The sequence below is a fragment of the Xenopus laevis genome, chromosome 6L, assembly GCF_017654675.1.
Source record: "Xenopus laevis strain J_2021 chromosome 6L, Xenopus_laevis_v10.1, whole genome shotgun sequence".
Classification (NCBI taxonomy): domain Eukaryota; kingdom Metazoa; phylum Chordata; class Amphibia; order Anura; family Pipidae; genus Xenopus; species Xenopus laevis.
The window spans coordinates 153509132-153529091 of record NC_054381.1 but is presented as its reverse complement, the minus strand read 5'-3'; the positions used below and the strand labels follow the sequence as shown (position 1 = coordinate 153529091).

General features: G+C 38.9%; 1 protein-coding gene across 1 annotated transcript in view; it reads left to right on the top strand.

Annotated features, from left to right (window-relative positions):
* The window catches only part of adcy8.L (adenylate cyclase 8 (brain) L homeolog), a 189580-nt gene that overhangs the window by 156007 nt on the left and 13613 nt on the right, over positions 1 to 19960 (top strand). The window contains exons 11-15 of the mRNA XM_018268263.2: positions 4034 to 4123; positions 7279 to 7451; positions 11438 to 11519; positions 16875 to 17033; positions 19364 to 19510. Of these exons, the coding sequence (XP_018123752.1) occupies positions 4034 to 4123; positions 7279 to 7451; positions 11438 to 11519; positions 16875 to 17033; positions 19364 to 19510 (651 nt within the window). The remainder of the gene's footprint in view (positions 1 to 4033; positions 4124 to 7278; positions 7452 to 11437; positions 11520 to 16874; positions 17034 to 19363; positions 19511 to 19960) is intronic.

The following is a 19960-nucleotide window of genomic DNA, read 5'->3' as shown; positions in this document are numbered from 1 at the left end:
GATTGGCTGATCACCATGTCATTAACGTCAATGTCTTGTCCAGATTTCCTAATTTGGAAATCCAGATAGGCACTTTTCATCCGGACAGGCACTTTCAGGATGTCCGGATGAAATCCAGACAGATGGCAACCCTACCTTGTATATAAGTTACAGGCATGCAAAAATATATACAAGTATAATTTATATAAGTATAATTAGTATGATACAACACTAAATTGTTTCATTGGTACAAGTATAGGATTTATTATCTGGAATGCTCAGAACCTGGCCTTTTCTAAATAATGAATCTTTTTGTAAATTGGATCTCCATACTTTAAATCTGCAAAAAATGATTTAAATATTTAATAGGATTTTTATGGGGGAGGGATTTGTTATTCAGGAGAATGAGTTGGGTTGAGTTTCAGCAAAAAGTTCAAATTCCCTGATTGTGCGGGTACCCAGCGAAGGTGCGGGACTGGTTCCTCCAACCATCCCCTGAGGTTGTGGCAAAAATTTCTCCCCTGCTCATTTGATTGGGCTTCATTGTGATATCACTTCCGTTTCACAGTGACATCACTTCCAGATTAGCAGGTCCTGGGTTGAAAGGTAAGGTAGCAGAACTAGGTAGGGGTACTGGGTGGTGGGTGCAGGTTGCAGGTCTCAGGGATCTAGTAAGAGTATGTAAAGCCTTGGTGAGAACAAGGTTTAGAACTGCTTTAAAGCTCTGTGCATGTAAAAAAAAGTGTGAGCGCATACAGCAGCAAATTAACTGTTTATAATTGTTATCCTTGTTGGCATTATGAAGCCGGTTTAGCTGAAGCTTAGTACATTTATCTATCTACAGCAGCAACTCAACACTCAAAGGACCTATGAAATGGTCAGATGTCTCTATTATAAAGTTGTGCTCATCACCAAAAATACCATTAACCTGACGTATTATTGAGAAATATGGGGAAGCTTCACAGACTAATAAATGCCCTCAACTCAAAGGCAAAAACCCAGCAGCATGAAAAATAAAAAACCTTGAAATTCTGTGTTCAATTGCATTATATTGTTATAGAGGCTGTAAGTGTGTAGTAAAGCATTGTGGCATGTTAAATCCTTGCCTTTAATAAAACCTCATGGTTTATTCCTGTTGAATGCAGGAACACTGCTGACCTGGGAATATCTGAAACCTCTGTTTTATGTGGGATAACAAAAAGTACTTTGTTATATTCTTCATCAGATGTGTTCTTTTCACTGAGCCCTTGGCAATGCAAGCTGAATCTAGGGCTGAGAGAAAACCCAGACACAACCCCCCTTTGTAGACATGTAGTCCAACAACAGCGGACAAACTGTCCATGATGCCAATTCAGTAATTACCTATTGGTTCTCATAGCAATGGAGAAAGGTTTATTGTTGATTGATATTGTTATATATATGCCTCTGTATATCACCAAAGTATGTTAACCCATGCCATTGTCGGGGGTGTTGATGGTTTTAGTTCAACAAGAAATGAAGGGCAACAGGTTTGGCAATGCTGATACTGTTGCTGTTTTTATCTATTGTCTCATCTTGTCCAACTGTCTCATCCTATTCTATTATAACCATCCTGCCCTATTGTTTGACCTTGTCTATATGTTACAATCCTGTCCTATTTTCTCATCTTGTCCTACTGTCTGACCTTGTCCTACTGTCACCATCTTGTCCTATTGTCACAATCATGGCCTACTGTCTTATCTTGTCCTCCTTTCACCATCGTGTCCTACCCTCACCGTCTAGCCCTATTGTCTGACCTTGTCATACTGTCACAAATGTGTCCTATTGTCACCATCTTGTCCTACTGTTACCATCTTGCCCTACTGTCTGACCTTGTCCTACTGTCACCGTCTTGTCCTATTGTATCATTTTGTCCTACTGTCACAATCCTACTGTCTTATCTTGTCTTATTGTATCTTCTTGTCCTATTGTCACAATCTTATCCTATTGGGTTATCTTGTCCTACTGTCTTATCTTGTCCTACTGTTATGATCTTGTCCTATTGTCTAATCTTGATCTACTGTTACCATCTTGTTCTTCTGCCATGCTCTTGTCCTATAGTCTAACCTTGGTCTACTGTCACCATCTTGGCCTACTGTCTTATTTTGTCTTATTGCATCTTGCCCTACTGTCACAATCTTATCATATTGTCTCATCTTGGCCTACTGCCACCATCTTGTCTTATTGTCTCATCTTTTCCTACTATAACAATATTATCCTATTGTCTCATCTTGTCCTTCTGCATGATCTTGTCCTTTTGTCTCATTTGTCCCACTGTCACATCTTGTCCCACTGTCACTATCTTTGCCTACTGTCCACATCTTGTCTTATTGTCTCATCTTGTCCTGCTGTTTTATTTTGTCTTATTGTCTCATCTTGACCTCCTGTCTTAATTTGCCCTACTGGATCACCTTGGTCTACTTTTACCATCTTGCTCTGCTGTTATCAATTAGTCCTACTATAGCTTCCATCTCTTCCACTTCCAAATTTTTTATAGCAAGTTCCATGGATTTCTAGGTCACACCTTGTTTTACCTTCTCATAAGGGTATAATAACACAACTGGAGGGCTACAAGAGGCCATAAGATAGTTTGTGTTCATTCATGCGTGACAGTGGCTGGTTAGGCTTGGCTAGAGTTAAAATCTAACCAGTACATCTTCATAGATGTCAGGGGGAAAATAAAATAAAAGTACTTACACATTCAGTTCTTAATATTTCCATTAAACAGATGCAAATAGAAATTAAATTATGAATATATAGTGAATCTTTAATAAGAACCTCGTTCACTTAGCAATGACCTTTTTCCTGGGTTTAACTATTCCATGCTTCAGAAAGGTGCACTCGCTGAACATTCAGTCTGACAACTGGTATGGATTGTGTTCACTCATCAATTGATCAGACAGTAGTGGGAGCCATTGTCGTTATACCAAGAAAACCAACCCATGGGACTCTGTCCCTCCAGTGAAGGCGGAGTTACTCTTGTTTAAAGAAGAATTAAATCCTAAATTATAACTAAGCCCCTCTCCCACAGCCTCCTTCCCCCACCCAAAGCGTATCACAGGGAATTGGGAACACCCTAAAATGAGCCCTTTCTTGGGAGTTGGGAGTCGCACATTTCAGCAGGGACAGCCCCCTAAGTTTGCTCATAGTCTGTACAGAGAGATCCCATAAAACTATGGCAGCATCGGTATTCCCTGTACTAAGCACAATTCAGCAGGAACAGTCCCCTAAGTTTGCTCATAGTCTGTACAGAGAGATCCCATAAAACTATGGCAGCATAGGTATTCCCTGTACTAAGCACAATTCAGCAGGAACAGTCCCCTAAGTTTGCTCATAGTCTGTACAGAGAGATCCCATAAAACTATGGCAGCATAGGTATTCCCCTGTACTAAGCACAATTCAGCAGGAACAGCCCCCTTTGTTTGCTCTGTACAGAGAGATACCATACAAGTATGGCAAAATAGCAATTAGCCTGTATTAAGCACAATTTACCAGGTAAAGGATAACTTGTTACCTTTTAAACCATCCCCTATTAAATGCATCTTCACTGTATACTAAATAATGGAGTCAAAACCAGGTTCATTGTATAAGTGTGAAATAAAGAGATTGCTTGAGTCAAGTATGGAAGCTCCAGATCCTGCAGTATGTTTAAATTCAGATAAGAGAAGGAGCACAATATTCTATCACAATGTTTTGCACTGTTTCTAAATACAGGTATGGGACCTGTTATCCAGAATGCTCGGGATCTGGGGTTTTCCAGATAATGGATCCTTCCGTAATTTGGATCTTTATACCTTAACTCTACTAGAAAATAATGTATATATTAAATAAAACCAATAGGCTTCCAATAAAGATTAATTATACTGTATCTTAGTTGGGAATCATTTTTTAAAATCTGGATAAAAGGTGTCTGGATAACATAACGGATCCCATACCTATACTGTGCCTTCTCCTTTCAGGTGCTTGGATATAAAGAAGTATTTTGCCCTTGTGGGCTACCAAAATCAGCCTAATGATTTTTTTTCCCCCTTTCTAGCTCTGGTGTGATTTCGACAAGTCAATAACCTCAAAAAATGAGACCTTCAATGCATCTGCCTCCTTCACAGACATCTGCTTTTATCCAGAGGTAATCCTATCTATCTCCAATATTCTCCTGTTTGGCCCCTTGACAAATGATCATTTGTTTTCAAATATCTGCCATTTATCTTTATGAGGATAATAAAAATGTCAAGCAAAAGTAAAGCAGGCAGTGATTGGCAAGCTCTTAATTACAGCTCTACCCAACCTCATATGAGTGATGGCTAATCCGTGTCTCTGGGTTTTCTCTGTGAGTGTAATTGTCCATTGGATGATTATGAAGGTGTCACAATGAGCTGCTTGTGCTGAAAGCCCTTCTATAATGCTATAAATTGTGACATCAGTCAAAGACAAAGGCGGTAACACAGCGCTACAGAAATGAGCTGCATGGATTCCGCTGCGACAGAATGTTTGAACTAATAACATGTTATTGTCATGGGGTGCAGCAGTGCATGAGAGCGATGAGCAGCTGGCTGGAAAAATACGCTTGTTTAAAGCACTCGGCCAATGCCGAATAGACAAGTACATTCTCGGGCTCTCTAGCAATTAATCCAGCTCCCTCCACTTGGAAAAGCATATCCTTCTTTATTATAGCTTTTAGGTAGACACTCAAGTTCTGATGAGTGATGAGCAAAAATAACAATACAAAAATCTCGCTATCTCTATACAAAAAGAAAAACCCATGTGAACCCAAAATTGCACAATAAAAGAAAACTTAATTCTACGCAAGTCGCCAATATCCCTTCATTAAAAATTGTAGTGTTTTCTTTCTACACTGCTGATTTTGCCTCCTGAAACAGAAGTCATCAGCCTTCCGTGCTTATTCGCAGCTCTCAGGCTTCTGCTACATTATTTTGAAAGGAGAAGGAGAAGGCCTGCTGCAATTTCTTTCATTAGGAAAATTTAATTTGGGGGTTTACAGACCATTTAATAGGAATGAAAGCAGAACAAAACAGACAAATCTAGTTATCGCCGATATTCAAAAACATTATTATTGTGTATTGATAAAATGCCCAAAGATTCCCCAGAATTGTACAGTAAATAAATCAGTGTATGCATTAAACATACAGGAAAACACACCAATACAAGGGGCTCTCCCCAAAAGAACTTACATTTAGCATTTCCCATGTTTCATTAAAACCTACATAACTCATCTCTTTTTCAAATCACTCATAGAATTTGCTAAACAGGATCAATGCTTAAAGGAGAAGGAAAGTCGTTTCACACTTGGGGTGCCAAATGTTAGTCACCCCCAAGTGATTGTATTTACTTACCTGAAATCCTGGGCCGGTGCTCCTATCAAGAGGACACTGCACTGGCCCGGGGTTATACCAGCAAACACCACGGAGCGATCCTCTTCAGGCTTCTTCTTTCTTCAAATTTCCCGGGGCAGACGTATGCGCAGTAGAAATAGCGGCTTTTTAGTTAAAGTTCATCTTTTCACTCTAATGCACGTGCAGCCGCGAGAAACAAGAAGAAACCAGAAGAGGATCGCTCCGGGGTGTTTGCTGGAAAAACCCAGGGCCGGTGCAGTTTTCTGCTGATAGGAGCACTGGCCAGGGTTTTAGGTAAGTCAATACATTCATTTGGGGGTGCCTAACATTTGCCACCCCAAGTCTGAAACGACTTTCCTTCTCCTTTAAGTGTCAGACCACTTTCCATGTAAGCTGCCATCATAGTATTGTAATCCTTCCTACAGCCTGAATTGAAATCTCCCTGCCCCGCCCCCTGGAAGCTTCCAATCAGAGTGGTCTAGCACTGATCAATGTATCAGCAAAGAAAATCTCGCTACCAATACAGTGTTCTAGTCCAGGATAATGCTTAAAGGAAACAAGAATGTACCAGTGCATTATACACTTTTAAATATAGAAGAAATGTGCTGGAAAAAAAGTAGTGTTTTAGGCTTATTTATTGAAAGATTCCTTACCCTACTAGTCCCGCCTATCTGTTCCACTTCCTGCTGCCTCCTTTCCCAGGCTGTGCAGGATAGTCAGCAACATTCAGCACACTATAGGATAAGAACCAATCAGCAGCTAGACTGATAGGGAACTGAAGACTGTCTTTGCCTGTGTGACTGCAGGGCTGTGATTGGCTGTCCAAAATACAAATCTAAGTGGAGAACTCACCAAGGTGGAGCAGTGGTGCTCCTGCCCCAGTCAATCAGCTCAGGGGGGTGGTTAATCCGTATAGAGAAGTGACAGGTATATGGCACTCTGAAACCCACATGCAGATCAGACCAAAAATATTTGTTAAAAAGTAGAAAAAATCTTTATAAATAGTAATTTTCAAGATCTGACATTTTATCATAAGCTGTGATTGGCTGTCCCCCTCCATGCTGTGCTTCTGGCAGGGACTGTTAGCACACACCCACCCCTCATATCAAACCTTAACAAATCTACAGGGAGCTCCAATAAAGGGGCCTTTTTAAAGGCCCTGTACTTGCCACTTGCAGTTTGGTGGGCGTTAAGGATAGGTATGCCTTGCGCCCACCCTGCAGTTAGATTGGAAATTTAGTGCTAGACGCAGAACACAGCCAGTAGTGATGGGCGAATTTATTCGGCAGGCGCAAATTCGTGGCAAATTTTCACCGCTGGCAAATTAATTCATGAATTTGTGACAGTTACAACGCCCAAAGGGCGTCAAATGTCACCTGCGTCGAAAGTCACATTTCGGGAATTTTTTGTCCGTTTCACAGAAAATTCACGAATTTCGTGGCGAAGCGAAACGGGACAAATTCGCCCATCACTAACATCCAGACCCCAGATCAGGAGCGTAACTACAGAGTAAGCAGACCCTGTGGCTGCAGAGAGGACCAGGAGGTATAGGGGCCCCATGAGGCCCTAATTCATACAGAAGTTAAATAAATATTGGTAAAACAGGTCAACAGCTAAACATTTTGGGGGCTTGAAAAATAATTTGCTATGGGGAACATTAATATATATTTACGCCACTGCCCCAGATGCAAGGGTTTTTTGGTTTTATTTTTTTTATTGAAGAAGACTTCTGTCTTGGATCAAAGTAAGTGACCCCCTACAATCTCCCTGTCCTTCCCCCTACCCCCAGTTGAATAGAGTGTTGAATGAACTTAATTTTCAATCCCTCTTTGTACATAGATAGCAAGCTCTACGGTGCTCATTCTGCATGAAAACACACACACATAAATATATATATATATATATAATATTAATTTTTCTCCTCCATCAGTACTTTGTCTTCACCGGTGTTCTTGCCATGGTGACCTGTGCCGTATTCCTGCGCCTGAACTCGGTGCTGAAGCTGGCGGTGCTGCTCATAATGATAGCAATATATTCCCTGCTCACCGAGACCATCTACACGTCTCTCTTCCTGCGATATGACAACTTTCACCATAACGGCAAGTAAGTGACACCCACTCCTCCTGTTCCACTGGACACAAATTATTAATATTTTATTTGCTTCCCTTATGTTCTCTCCCAAATAAAGACATTTGTTGCTTAACACTCCCCCCCCCCCCAGCCAATAATAGAAATGTTTAGGGCAATTTAATTAATTGTTTCAAGCAGAGAACTGAGGAATTGTGGGGCCTTCATCAGTGCCGACCTGCCGAGATCCACTGAAATGAGCTTTTAAATTTGCATGAACTCTGCTGCTCCAGTCGGCTAATGAGATGGACCTGGATGAGACAAGATTGTGCCGAGTGCAGTCACATTCGGGAGGTGGGAAAGAAGAAACTGGTTGGCCGGTGGGGCGTCAGTAGAGTGGAGCTTCCAGCTGCATTTACTATTGTTGAGGCATTAGGATTGATTTACTACTGCTCCAAGCACAAGGACACTAAACCCAATATGTAATAAAAGGAGTTTGCCCAGGAGCAGTAACCCATAAGATATTTGCTTTTAAACAGGTGATCAGTAAATGCTAACTGCTAATTGGTGGCTATGGGTTACTGCTCCTGGGCAAACATAGTGCCTTTTATTACATTACACACTAAGTACTTAACCGCCCTGTACTTACTGTATCTCACTAATGGGGGTCATTTATCAACACCGGGCAGATTTGCCCATAGCAACCAATCAGTTAATAGCGTGTTAAAGCCAGCTGCAAGTACAATGAATGCAGCAATTTGATACGGACAGAGATGCAGCACTTCAAGCCCTTTCATTCTAGTGATGCACCACAGCTTAAAACCCATGGGTAGGTGTAACCCACAAAAAAGCCACCGCATGGGAATAATGGTTATAGGGAGGGTTCACCTTTAAAGGAGAACTAAAACCTAACTAAAGACATAAGTAAAAATGTTGTACATGATGTTTTGTGCTTCTGTACCAGCCCAAGGCAACCACAGCCCTTTAGCAGTAAAGGTCTGTGTCTCCAAAGATGCCCCAGTAGCTCCCCACCTTCTTTTCTGCTGATTCACTGCACATGCTCTGTGCTGCTGTCACTTACTGAGCTTAGGGACCCACTCACAATATACAGTACACATAGAATAGAAATGTCACAATATAAGTCTGATTAGTAATTAATATCGATAATTACTACATGGCAGCACAGAAACCAGTGCAATTAGCATCAGAATTTAATAATCAGCAAACCTGTAGCATCAGCTTATATTACAGCCAGGGAAGCTAATTTTCTGCTGGATAATTAGTGACGAGCCCTAAGCTTAGCTTCTCAACAGCCAATCAGAGCCCACTGAGCATGTGAGTGTCACAGACACTTTCCAAGATGGTGACCCCCTGTGACAAGTTTGAAGTCCTGGATCATTGCTGCTATTGACAAGCTCAAACTTTAGCCTCGTGCAATAAGTTCACTATATAAAATATGGTGTTTTAAGCCATGTTCATTTTTAAGGTTTACTTTTAGTATGTTATAGAAAGGCCTATTCTAAACAACTTTTCAATTGGCTTTCATTTTTTCTTTTTTATTGTTTTTGAATTATTTGCCTTCTTTTCTGACTCTGTCCAACTTTCAAATGGGGGTCACTGACCCCATCCAAAAAGCAAATGCTCTGTAAGGCTAAAAATGTATTGTTATTTCTACTTTATATTACTGATCTTTCTATTCAGGCCTCTCCTATTTATATCCCTGTCTGTTATTCATCAATGCAGTAATGAAAATATCATGTAGTGTTGCCCTGCACTGGTAAAACTGATGTGTTTGCTTCAGAAACACTACTATAGTTCATATAAACAAGCTGCTGGGTAGCAATGGTGGAAATTGAAAAACAGCTATATGGCACAGGTTAACTAATGGATAACAGATAACACCATTAGACAGACAGAGCTTATTTACTATCTGCTGTGCAACCTGAGCCTTTTCTCCTTTGAATGGCTGCCCCCATTGCTGCACAGCAGCTTATTATAAACTATAGTAGTGTTTCTGAAGCAAACACATCAGTTTTCCCAGTGCAGGGCAACACTGCATTATATTTGTATTACTTTAAAACTCTTTTATTTTTTGACGTTACTGTTCCTTTAAATTCCCAGTACTCCAATCCCCATTGCTCCAATAATCCCATAATCCTGTGGGATCTATTATCCAGAATGCTTGGGACCTGGGGTTTTCCCAGATTGAAACTCTCTGTATTTTGAAACTCCATACTTTAAATCTACAAAAAAATCATTTATTTAGATTTTTTTTAATTTATGAAATAAAGTAATGATTAATTATATCTTAGTTGGGATCAAGTACAAGATACTGTTTTATGATTAGACAGAAAAAGGAAATCATTTTTCATAACTAGAATTTTTTGATTATAATGGAGTCTACAGGAGATGGCCTTCCCAAAATTCAGAGCTTTCTGGATAACAGGTTTCCCGATAATGGATTCCATAGCTGCACCAATATTTTTTTGGGAGCAGCAGTTCTAGATTTTACAGGGCGAGACCTTCCACTTATTGGTGTTTACTGGACCTTTAATGCCACTGCAAATTTTAACTAAACTGCACCATATTGATAGAAATATATTTCCAGCTCTAAATCTTTTCCGCCCTCTGGAATATGAATAATTTCCTCAACCTTCTGTTTTTACAAGAGAAAAAAATCCCCCATTTATTGCTGTTTTACCTACGGGATTATATTATAATTATTCAAACATTATGCATCTGCTTTATAGGCCTAATCAGCTCTAGTTTTCACCCAAGCCTATTTACATCAATCGTTCAAGAAATCTCTAGTGCCTAGCACTATATAGTGTACCAATACCAAGCTTTTACCTTGGCTTATTTCCTATTGCTTGTGGGCTAAACTCCACCCCCATTGAGATGCTCTAAGACTGGTGAGAATTTATAGCTTGTAGAGATATTGATACAGGTATGGGATCTGTTATCCGGAAACCCGTTATCCAGAAAACTCAGAGATACAGCAAGGTAGTCTCCCATAAATTTCATTTTATCCAAATAATCCAAATTTCCTAAAACAGTGCCTTGTTCTTGATCCCAACTACAATATAAATAATCCTTATTAAAAGCAAAACCAGCCTATTGGGTTTATTTAATGTTGACATGCTTTTCTAGTAGACTTTAGGTATGAAGATCTAAATTACAGAAAGATCCCTCATCCGGAAAACCCCAGGATTCTGGATAACAGGTCCCATACCTGTAATAATAAAACAGTAGCTTGTACTTGATAACTAAGATATAATTAATCCTTATTGGAAGCAAAACCAGCCTATTGGGTTTATTTAATAATTCACATGATTTTCTAGTAGACTTAAGGTATGACAATCTATATTACAGAATGACACCTCATCCAGGGAACCCCAGGATTCTGGATAACAGGTCCCATACCTGTTTTAATAAAACAGTACCTTGTACTTGATTCCAACTACTATATAATTAATCTTTATTAGAAACAAAACCAACCTATTGGGTTTATTTAATGTTTACATGATTTTCTAGTAGACTTAAGACACGAAGATCTATTACAGAAAGATCCCTCACCTGGAAATCCCCCAGGATTCTGGATAACAGGTCCCATACCTGTTTTACAATTATGCTGGGGGTTAATAATATGATGGCACCCCCTCTAGTGGCCAGAGGACATCAATGCAGGGGCAAAGCAAGAGCCAATATGGCAGCTTTATTGGTCTGTAACAGAGAGAAAACACATCCCCTGTGTGACAGTGTCACTAATTTACAATGCAGATTTTTGCGAGAGGATTGATTTAGGGCTATTACTAACCTCGCCGTGCTTTTGAGGACGTGCATAAAGAATCGGTTCCAGGAGCTATAGATTTTTCTCCTAACAATAAATCCAGCGTGTTGTTAAACACAGGCAGCCAGTGATACACGACATGCATTTGCAAGCGAAAATGACTCTGCTACGACCATAATCTTTATTTGCAGATCAATAAGGTTGATCCGTGTCTGTTCTTATATTTTTCTAGCACAGACTTCCTGGGAACCAAAGAAGCCTCCTTGCTCCTGATGGCCATGTTTCTCCTAGCGGTGTTTTATCACGGGCAACAGGTACGGCAACATGACAGTCACCGTTGATCATTAGCCACTAGACTTCTTGCTCTTGGCCTGCAGAATTTTTTCATTTGTATAACATTGTGTTATCAAGGTGAATGATGTCTAATAAAAGGTTTAGTGGTAAGTGGTGATGGGCGAATTTGTCCCGAAATGGCGAAAAATTAGCAAAACAAGAATTTTAATGCCTGCATCAATTCTGACGCTCTCGCCAATTTTGAATTTAGTTGCTGGCGACAAAACGCAGAAATTCACATCAAAATCGCGCCTGGCGAATTTATTCGTCCATTACTAGGGGTATGGAAAACATACATAATATTATTGCACAAACATTCCATATTGAATTAAATGTGACATTCCTTTTATAGATAGTGTCTATTTTCAGTTATCTCAGAAAGAATTCTACTTATCGGATCCGAATTATACACAATATAGTCTAATGTATGTGGCCACTACTTCTGTTTAAAGGGGTGGTTCACCTTTAAGTTAACTTTAATTGTGCCTTAGAAAGGCTAATTCTAAGCAACTTTTCAATTGGCCTTCATTTTTTATAGTTTTTGAATTATTTGCCTTCTTCTGACTTTTTCCAGCTTTCAATTGAGGGTCACTGACCTCACCAAGAAACATAAGCTCTGTAAGGCTACAAATGTATTGTTATTGCTACTTTTTATTACTCATCTTTCTATTCAAGCCCTCTCCTATTTATATTACAGTCGCTAATCCAAATGAATGCATGGTTGCTAGGGTAATTTGGACCCTAGCAACCAGATTGCTGAAATTGCTAACTGGAGAGCTGCTGAATAAAAAGCTAAATAACCCAAAAAACACAAATAATAAAAAATTAAAACTAATTGCAAATTGTCAGAATATTAGAATATCCCTCTCTACGTCATACTAAAAGTTAATTAAAAGGTGAACAACCCCTTTAAAGATATGGCCATCATGGCCAAAATAGGTGCCAGTACATCATACAATGACATTCTTGAAAATTCTGTACTTTCTACTTTGTGACAACAGTTTGGGGAAGGCTCTTTCCAGACTGGGCAGGATAATAACCCCATCCACAAGGTCCCAATTGGTTTGCTGAGATGTGAGTGAAAGCCCTGACCTCAACCCAACTGAACAAGAAACCCCAACTGCATTCAGTACCCAAACCCTGACATAATGCCTGGAGCAAATCCCACCAACAACGATCCAACATCTAGTTGAAAGCCTTCCTAGAATAGTAGAGGATAAAGGCTGCTTTTGCAGCAAAGAGAGGAACAACTTCATATCAATATTCTTGGCTTTTGGAATGAGATGTTGGACAGGCAGATGACCACATACTTATGGCCATATTGTGTACCTAGAACTTCAATTTAGAAACTGGCAACATACATATGTATGGGATAGCGTGCGATATCACATTGGATAACTCTGGCTACATATATAGTACATATATTTTATAGCTACAGGAAGCTTGAATCTTTAAAATTATAGGATAAACTTACTGCTTTCATTGTTGGGTCCAGGTGGTCATGCCCCAGACCTTCAGCAAGGGGGAGAAATTCAATAGTAGGCATAAATCCGGAACACCATAAAGTAAAGTCCAGGGGCCAAAAATTTAAATAATACAAAATTTTTTTTTTTACATTATGTTTAAATTAAACAGCCTTACACATTTCATGTCATCCAAAGACACTTACTCATAAGCCTATGATTAAGTGTCTTTGGATGACACGAAACGCGTAAAAGGCGTAAAAAGTTTCAATTTAAACATAATGTAAAAAAACTTTTGGTATTATTTGAATTTTGGGCCCCTGGACTTTACTTTATAGTGTTCCGGATTGATACATACATAGCAGCAAAGTAAGTTAGGTTGAAAAAAGACACCCATCCATTAGGTTCAACCTTTTAAGTCTCTATATATAACCTGCCTTACTGCCGGTTGATCCAGAGGAAGGCAAAAAAAAACATCTGTAGCCTCTCCAATTTGCCTCAGAGGGGAAAAAATTCCTTCCTGACTCCAAGATGGCAATAGGACCAGTCCCTGGATCAACTTGTACTATGAGCTATCTCCCATATCCCTGTATTCCCTCACTTGCTAAACACCATCCAACCCCTTCTTATACCTATCTAATGTATCAGCCTGTACCACTGATTCAGGGAGACAATTCCACATCTTCACAGCTCTCACTGTAACAAACCCCTTCCCAATATTTAGGCGGAACCTCTTTTCTTCTAATCGGAATGGGTGACCTTGTGTCAGCTGGAAAGACCTACTGGTAAATAAAGCATTAGCGAGAATATTATATGATCCCCTTATATATTTATACATAGTTATCATATCACCCCTTAAGCGCCTCTTCTCCAGCGTGAACATCCCCAATTTGGCCAGTCTTTCCTCATAGCTAAGATTTTCTATACCTTTTACCAGCTTAGTTGCCCTTCTCTGTACCCTCTCTAATACAATAATGTCCTGTTTGAGTGATGGAGACCAAAACTGTACGGCATATTCTAGATGGGGCCTTACAAGTGCTCTATACAGTGGAAGAATGACCCCCTCCTCCCTTGACTCTATGTCCCTTTTAATACAGCTCAAGACCTTATTTGCCCTTGCATTGTACAGTATCTTACCCCTAAACACAAAATCAAGTGCCAGAATATTTAAGATCCCCATTTTACAAACTATTCCTGTAAAGGAATCAGTGTTACTCATACTGTCTCTAGTTGAAGACAGTCGCTTTACTCTGCAGGAAACGTAATCAAAATAAATTATCGGTAGCAAACAAGAAAAACATAAAAAGCTTATTATAGTACGTTAAAAGGCAGCAACATGTATGTGCTATTTCATGTCTTTTCCATGCTTTCTGTGTTATGTAATTGGTTTCGTGCCCAATGCTTGGTGAGATTACATGAGACAGGACAAGGCTTCCAGACATTATGCAAATTGTCCTTATCTTTTTTATGTCCGGCCTTTCTATTTGGTTATTCGGGAAACACTTTGATTGGATGCACTTGGCTCATCGGCTGAAGCTGTTAAATCACTTTAGTGGCAAGTGTCCCAAGATAAGAGAGTCAGGGGGCCCGGCCTCCAAACCTCATTATTCCATTACCTTTCCCTACAGTATCCTGGCACACAAAAAAAATTAAATATAAGAAAATTGCAATATAAATAGAAAAATGTTGTTTTAAAAAAAAGAAAAGGGTGAATTGCTTCTAGTATACCATGGGCTTCTGGATATACTGGATTAGTAGAATGCATTCTGCACTAATTCATAATCTCTTTAAACTGGAAAAATTGAGTTAAATAACGCACAGATAAATTGTTAAAAATAGGAATATGTTAAAAAAGGACAGCCTATTTATTAAACTGAATTATGAAACAGTTTCCCTTGTTTTGTTTTTTTAAATGTAATTTCTGAGCATATTTATCTATGGTGATCTATATATGTATAAATGAGGGAAATGTAATGCATTTTAATTATAGCCTGCAATGTTTGAGAGGGCAGTGACTCTCCGTGGGAGCTCTCATTTCTCACGTTCATTTGATACAAATAGTATATACATTCCATAGCAGTCCCTTCTCTTTCCAGTCCGCTAATAATGTATGCTATGTAATTATCTCGTCTCGTATGCCCCGCTGCTATTTCAATCGCAGTATAAATAATCAGAGCTTCGTTTGAGCAGCCTGCACCTTTTTTTATGGTTTTTCCATGATAAATTAATAATGAAAATCCTTGTGCAACAAATCAGCCGCTTTTTATTATGCTTCTTAATGAAATGCTTCAGCCCTGCCAGAAGTCGATAAAATATTGTATAAACTGTAAAACATCCCCCCCAGTAGGAGAGAGGAGACCCTAATGTATAGACCTTGCAGCTTAAGTGACACACAGGAAAGCAGGGTTGGATTTTCTACTTAGACCATTTTATTCTATCTATCCATCAACTCATCTGTCCATCTATCTATCTCTCCATCCATCCATCTCTATCTATCTATCTATCTATCTATCTATCCATCCATTAATCTTTCATTCATCTATCTTTCATTAAGTATATAATCTATCTATCATTCATCTATTTTTCATTATGCATCTATCCATCACTCACTCAATATCTATCATCTATCCATCCATCCATTCATTCATCAATATATCTATCCATCTATCTATAATCTATCTATCCATTTATCTATCTGTCTATTATCTATCATTCATCTTTCATTAAGCATCTATCTATCTATCTATCTATCTATCTATCATCCATCGATCCATCTATCTGTCTATCTATTATCTATCTATCTATCTATCTATTATCTATCTATCTATCTATTATCTATCTATCTATCTATCTATCTATCTATCTATCTATCTATCTATTATCTATCTATCTATCTATCTATCTATCTATCTATCTATCTATTATCTATCTATCTGTCTGTCTGTATATCAATCCATCCATCCATTCATCTATAGTGATGGGCAAATTTTCGCCAGGTGAAAATTTGCTGACGTCAAAAAAAAATGGACACCAGCGTCCATTTTTTTGGATGCCGGCGCAATTTCGCCAAAAAAACAGATGCCGGCATCCACAAAAAAGGACGCCGGCGTCAAAAACGAGACGCCGGCACCGTTTCACAAATTTTTCACTGTTTCATGAATTTCGCGGGAAATACGGCTAATTTTTCGGCGAATCGAAATGCCCCAAATTCGCCCATCACTATTCATCTATTTGTCTATTATCTATCATTCATCTTTCATTAAGCATCTTTCATCCATTCAACATCTATCATTATATATCATCCATTCATCTATCTATCATCTATCTATCCATCATCGCTCTATTATCCATCTATCATCTATCTATTGTCTATCTATCATCTATCTATCATCTATCTATCATCTATCTATCTATCTATCTATCATCTATCTATCTATCTATCCATCCATCTATTTATCTATTAGCTATCTATATATCTATCATTGATCTATCTTTCATTAAGCATCTATCTATCTATCTTTCTGTCTGTCTGTATATCTATCCATTCACCCATTCATCTATTTGTCTATTATCTATCATTCATCTTTCATTAAGCATCTATCATCCATCCAACATCTATCTATCTATTCATCCATCTCTCTATTATCTATCTATCATCCATCTATCATCTATAATCTATCATATATCTATATATCATATATCTATCATATATCTATCCATCCATCCATCCATTATCTATCTATGTCTATCTACAGTATCTATCTATCATCTATCGCAGAAGAATATGATTCCCGCTGTAACCAAAAGTACTTCTGTGCACCCATGCATATCCATTGTTTCTGTTAGTGACCCTGCTTTATGTTTATCACACAGCTGGAATATACTGCAAGACTGGATTTTCTATGGCGAGTTCAGGCCAAAGAAGAGATCAATGAAATGAAGGAATTAAGGGAACACAATGAAAATATGCTGAGAAATATTCTTCCTAGTCATGTCGCCCGGCACTTCTTGGAGAAGGACCGAGATAATGAAGTATGTTTTCCCTTTCTTTGGCTTTTTATATAGTCACTGAGTATGTACATATGTGCTGTTATTTATAAATCTGTGTATTTGACATACATGAATCCTAGTGTAAAATGCAGGTATTACAAACAGTGGCCAATAGAAAATTCTAATTAGTGCACATTCCCCCATATGCAATAAAAGGCACTCAGTTTGCCCAGGAGCAGAAACCCATAGCAACCAATAAGATTGTTGCTTTTAAACAGGTGACCAGCAAGTTCTACCTTTTGATTGGTTGCTATGGGTTACTACTCCTGGGCAAATTTAGTGCCTTTTCTTACATAACCCCCTTTGTGCTTTGTTCCTAAGTAGTCTCTGGTAGGGTGAGAAGCGTTGGGTTTACTTGAGATTCTCAGTTACTAAAGTTGTACTGTTGAATCTTTTATGTTGGGGGGACGGTCCCAACTGCGACCTGTGTAAAATAGTTTGTTGATGGGACATGATGGAAAATTTCATTTGCTGAAGCACCATGTCGGCCAGGGTATATGGGCTATTGGCCTGAACAAACGGAACAGTAGAATGGTGGTCTTACCATGTATGATCCTTCTTATAGAATTCCAATCGGCCCATTGACCATAATTCCAATGAGTATGGAACAGTGTGTGGTCACCCCAGTTCAGCTGCTTCTTATTTCCTGACATTTTATTGGAACCTCCATCTGCAGTCTGAAATGCCACCAGCTGATGACCACTTTTGCCCCCACTAAAAAGGTTGGAGCTGAGATGGCAGTTTTAGAAAGGTTGGAACCGGGATGGCAGTTTTAGAAAGGTTGGAGCTGGGACGACAGTTTTAGAAAGGTTGGAGCTGGGAGGGCAGTTTTAGAAAGGAAAGTGGAACATTAGGGCAATTAACTTTATGCGAGGGCATTTCATAGGATTGAACAAGGCAACAGAAATGAAGGCAAGAGGGGGATACATTCCTCAGCTGGAATGTGCACGTTCTTGAGGCACTGGTGGTACATTATAATTAGAAATATGTGCATGTTCTCTGTATAAACCACCCTAACATTGCAAATATAATTGTGCTTCTATACAAGGTGCTTTTTTTTGTCTGCTCACCAAATGTTTCTTGGCAATAAGTATCTTAGCCTGTGCCCCGTTACACTAATTATTCTGACTTCAGAACCGAGCACGCTATTAAGTTATGGTGCAGTTGATATTAAAGGAGAATTAATTAGGCTCCTAAATGGAATTTTCTGCAGCTCCACAGAAGATATTGACTTAAGTTATCTGTTAGCTGTCTGTTTCCTACAGAAGAAAAACACTCCATGGCCCCCCAGTTCAAAGCAGAGTTTCCATCTTTGTTTCTCTAGGGGGTACATAAACGTGGTTATAAGCACACACACAAAGCGATATATCTTCAACATGGGCCAACAGCAGAAAATGCCAACTTGTATAAACAGAAAGGACTTATTTTCAGGGCATTTTATATCCCTTTCGCCTTCATCTTTATTTCCCTCTCTGTTGTACAAAGCATCTCTATTTTTAACATCACTTAAACGATTGCATCACGTCAGCATCAGAATTAAAGCAGTTTCTAGGTATTTCCTGGGGCTGCATTATGCGACTGAAGCTCAACCACAGGAGATCTTGCAACATCACATGTAACTGTCTCTCCATGACAACCAATGAAGTTGGAATTCAGGACTCAAAAAATATTAGCAATAAATAGATTAGTCTTTTATGGGAGGCTAAATATAAAAAAATAAATGCTGTAGAGGGGAGGTGCATTCCATTCCCATACATTTTCCATGTATGCTCCACCTAGTGACAGAATTCATAATCAGTTATTGAATACCCGTATATTATGGAATGGTTAAAATGTATTAAGGTATAAAAAATATTTAGTAAAAGAAATCACGATAACACAAAATAAACGAAATATCATTTGTCAATAGTCATAACGGTGCATGGAGGTTCTCCCTGGTGGCCCTCAATCAAAGAAGCACAGGGGATCAGATACATGGGATCAGAAGCAGATGTCTCCATGGTTTACTAATAGCTGATGTATATGGCGGTTATTGTTGAAAACCTTTCATTGCAACCTCTTGATTTCCCATATATTTCCCAGTAAATACACAGTATTGCTAGTCCTCCCCATTTCTCCATTAGCAACTTGATTGTGCAGGAAAACTAGTCAGTAAGTGGATGAAGAACTAGCAAAAGGGTTGAATTGATGAATCTATGATTATGGTGGGTCTAGAGCTTTCTTATATTTATTAAGCACAGTTTCTAAAATCTTGAGGATATATAGATATAGAGACTTACACAATCCATGTATTTCCACTGCTTTTGTCTCAGGAGCTGTATTCCCAGTCCTATGATGCTGTAGGCGTCATGTTTGCGTCTATTCCTGGATTTGCCGATTTCTATTCCCAAACCGAAATGAATAACCAGGGCGTCGAATGCCTTCGTTTGCTGAATGAAATCATTGCTGACTTTGACGAGGTAAATTGAATAAATTTAAAATGTTAAGTGTTTATTTATGTCCTGTAGCATATAACGTTACAGTAGAGACAGTATTTACATTGTATGGGTTTGCTGGGCATAAAATAGTTTCCACCAATTTCCACCAAGGATTTGGACAGTTTGGTAAGTAGCAGATCAAAGACATAATAATATAATCATTATCTGTTGTTTCACTTGAGTTGAGTCTATGGGATTCTCCTCATATAAAGGTGACTCATAGAGATGTAGTTGGTTATCAAAACCTATAGCTCTATTGTTCATCTCCTGAGGCTTCATCTGCATTAGACAACTCTGAGCCTCCTGAACTTCAAGATATCCTTACTGCATGGCTTCGGGGTCAACAGTGAGCACTGAAAATCCCCAACATGTGGCTCACAAGCCATATGTTGCTCTGCTCACCAACCCCTTGGATGTTGATCCCAGTGGCCC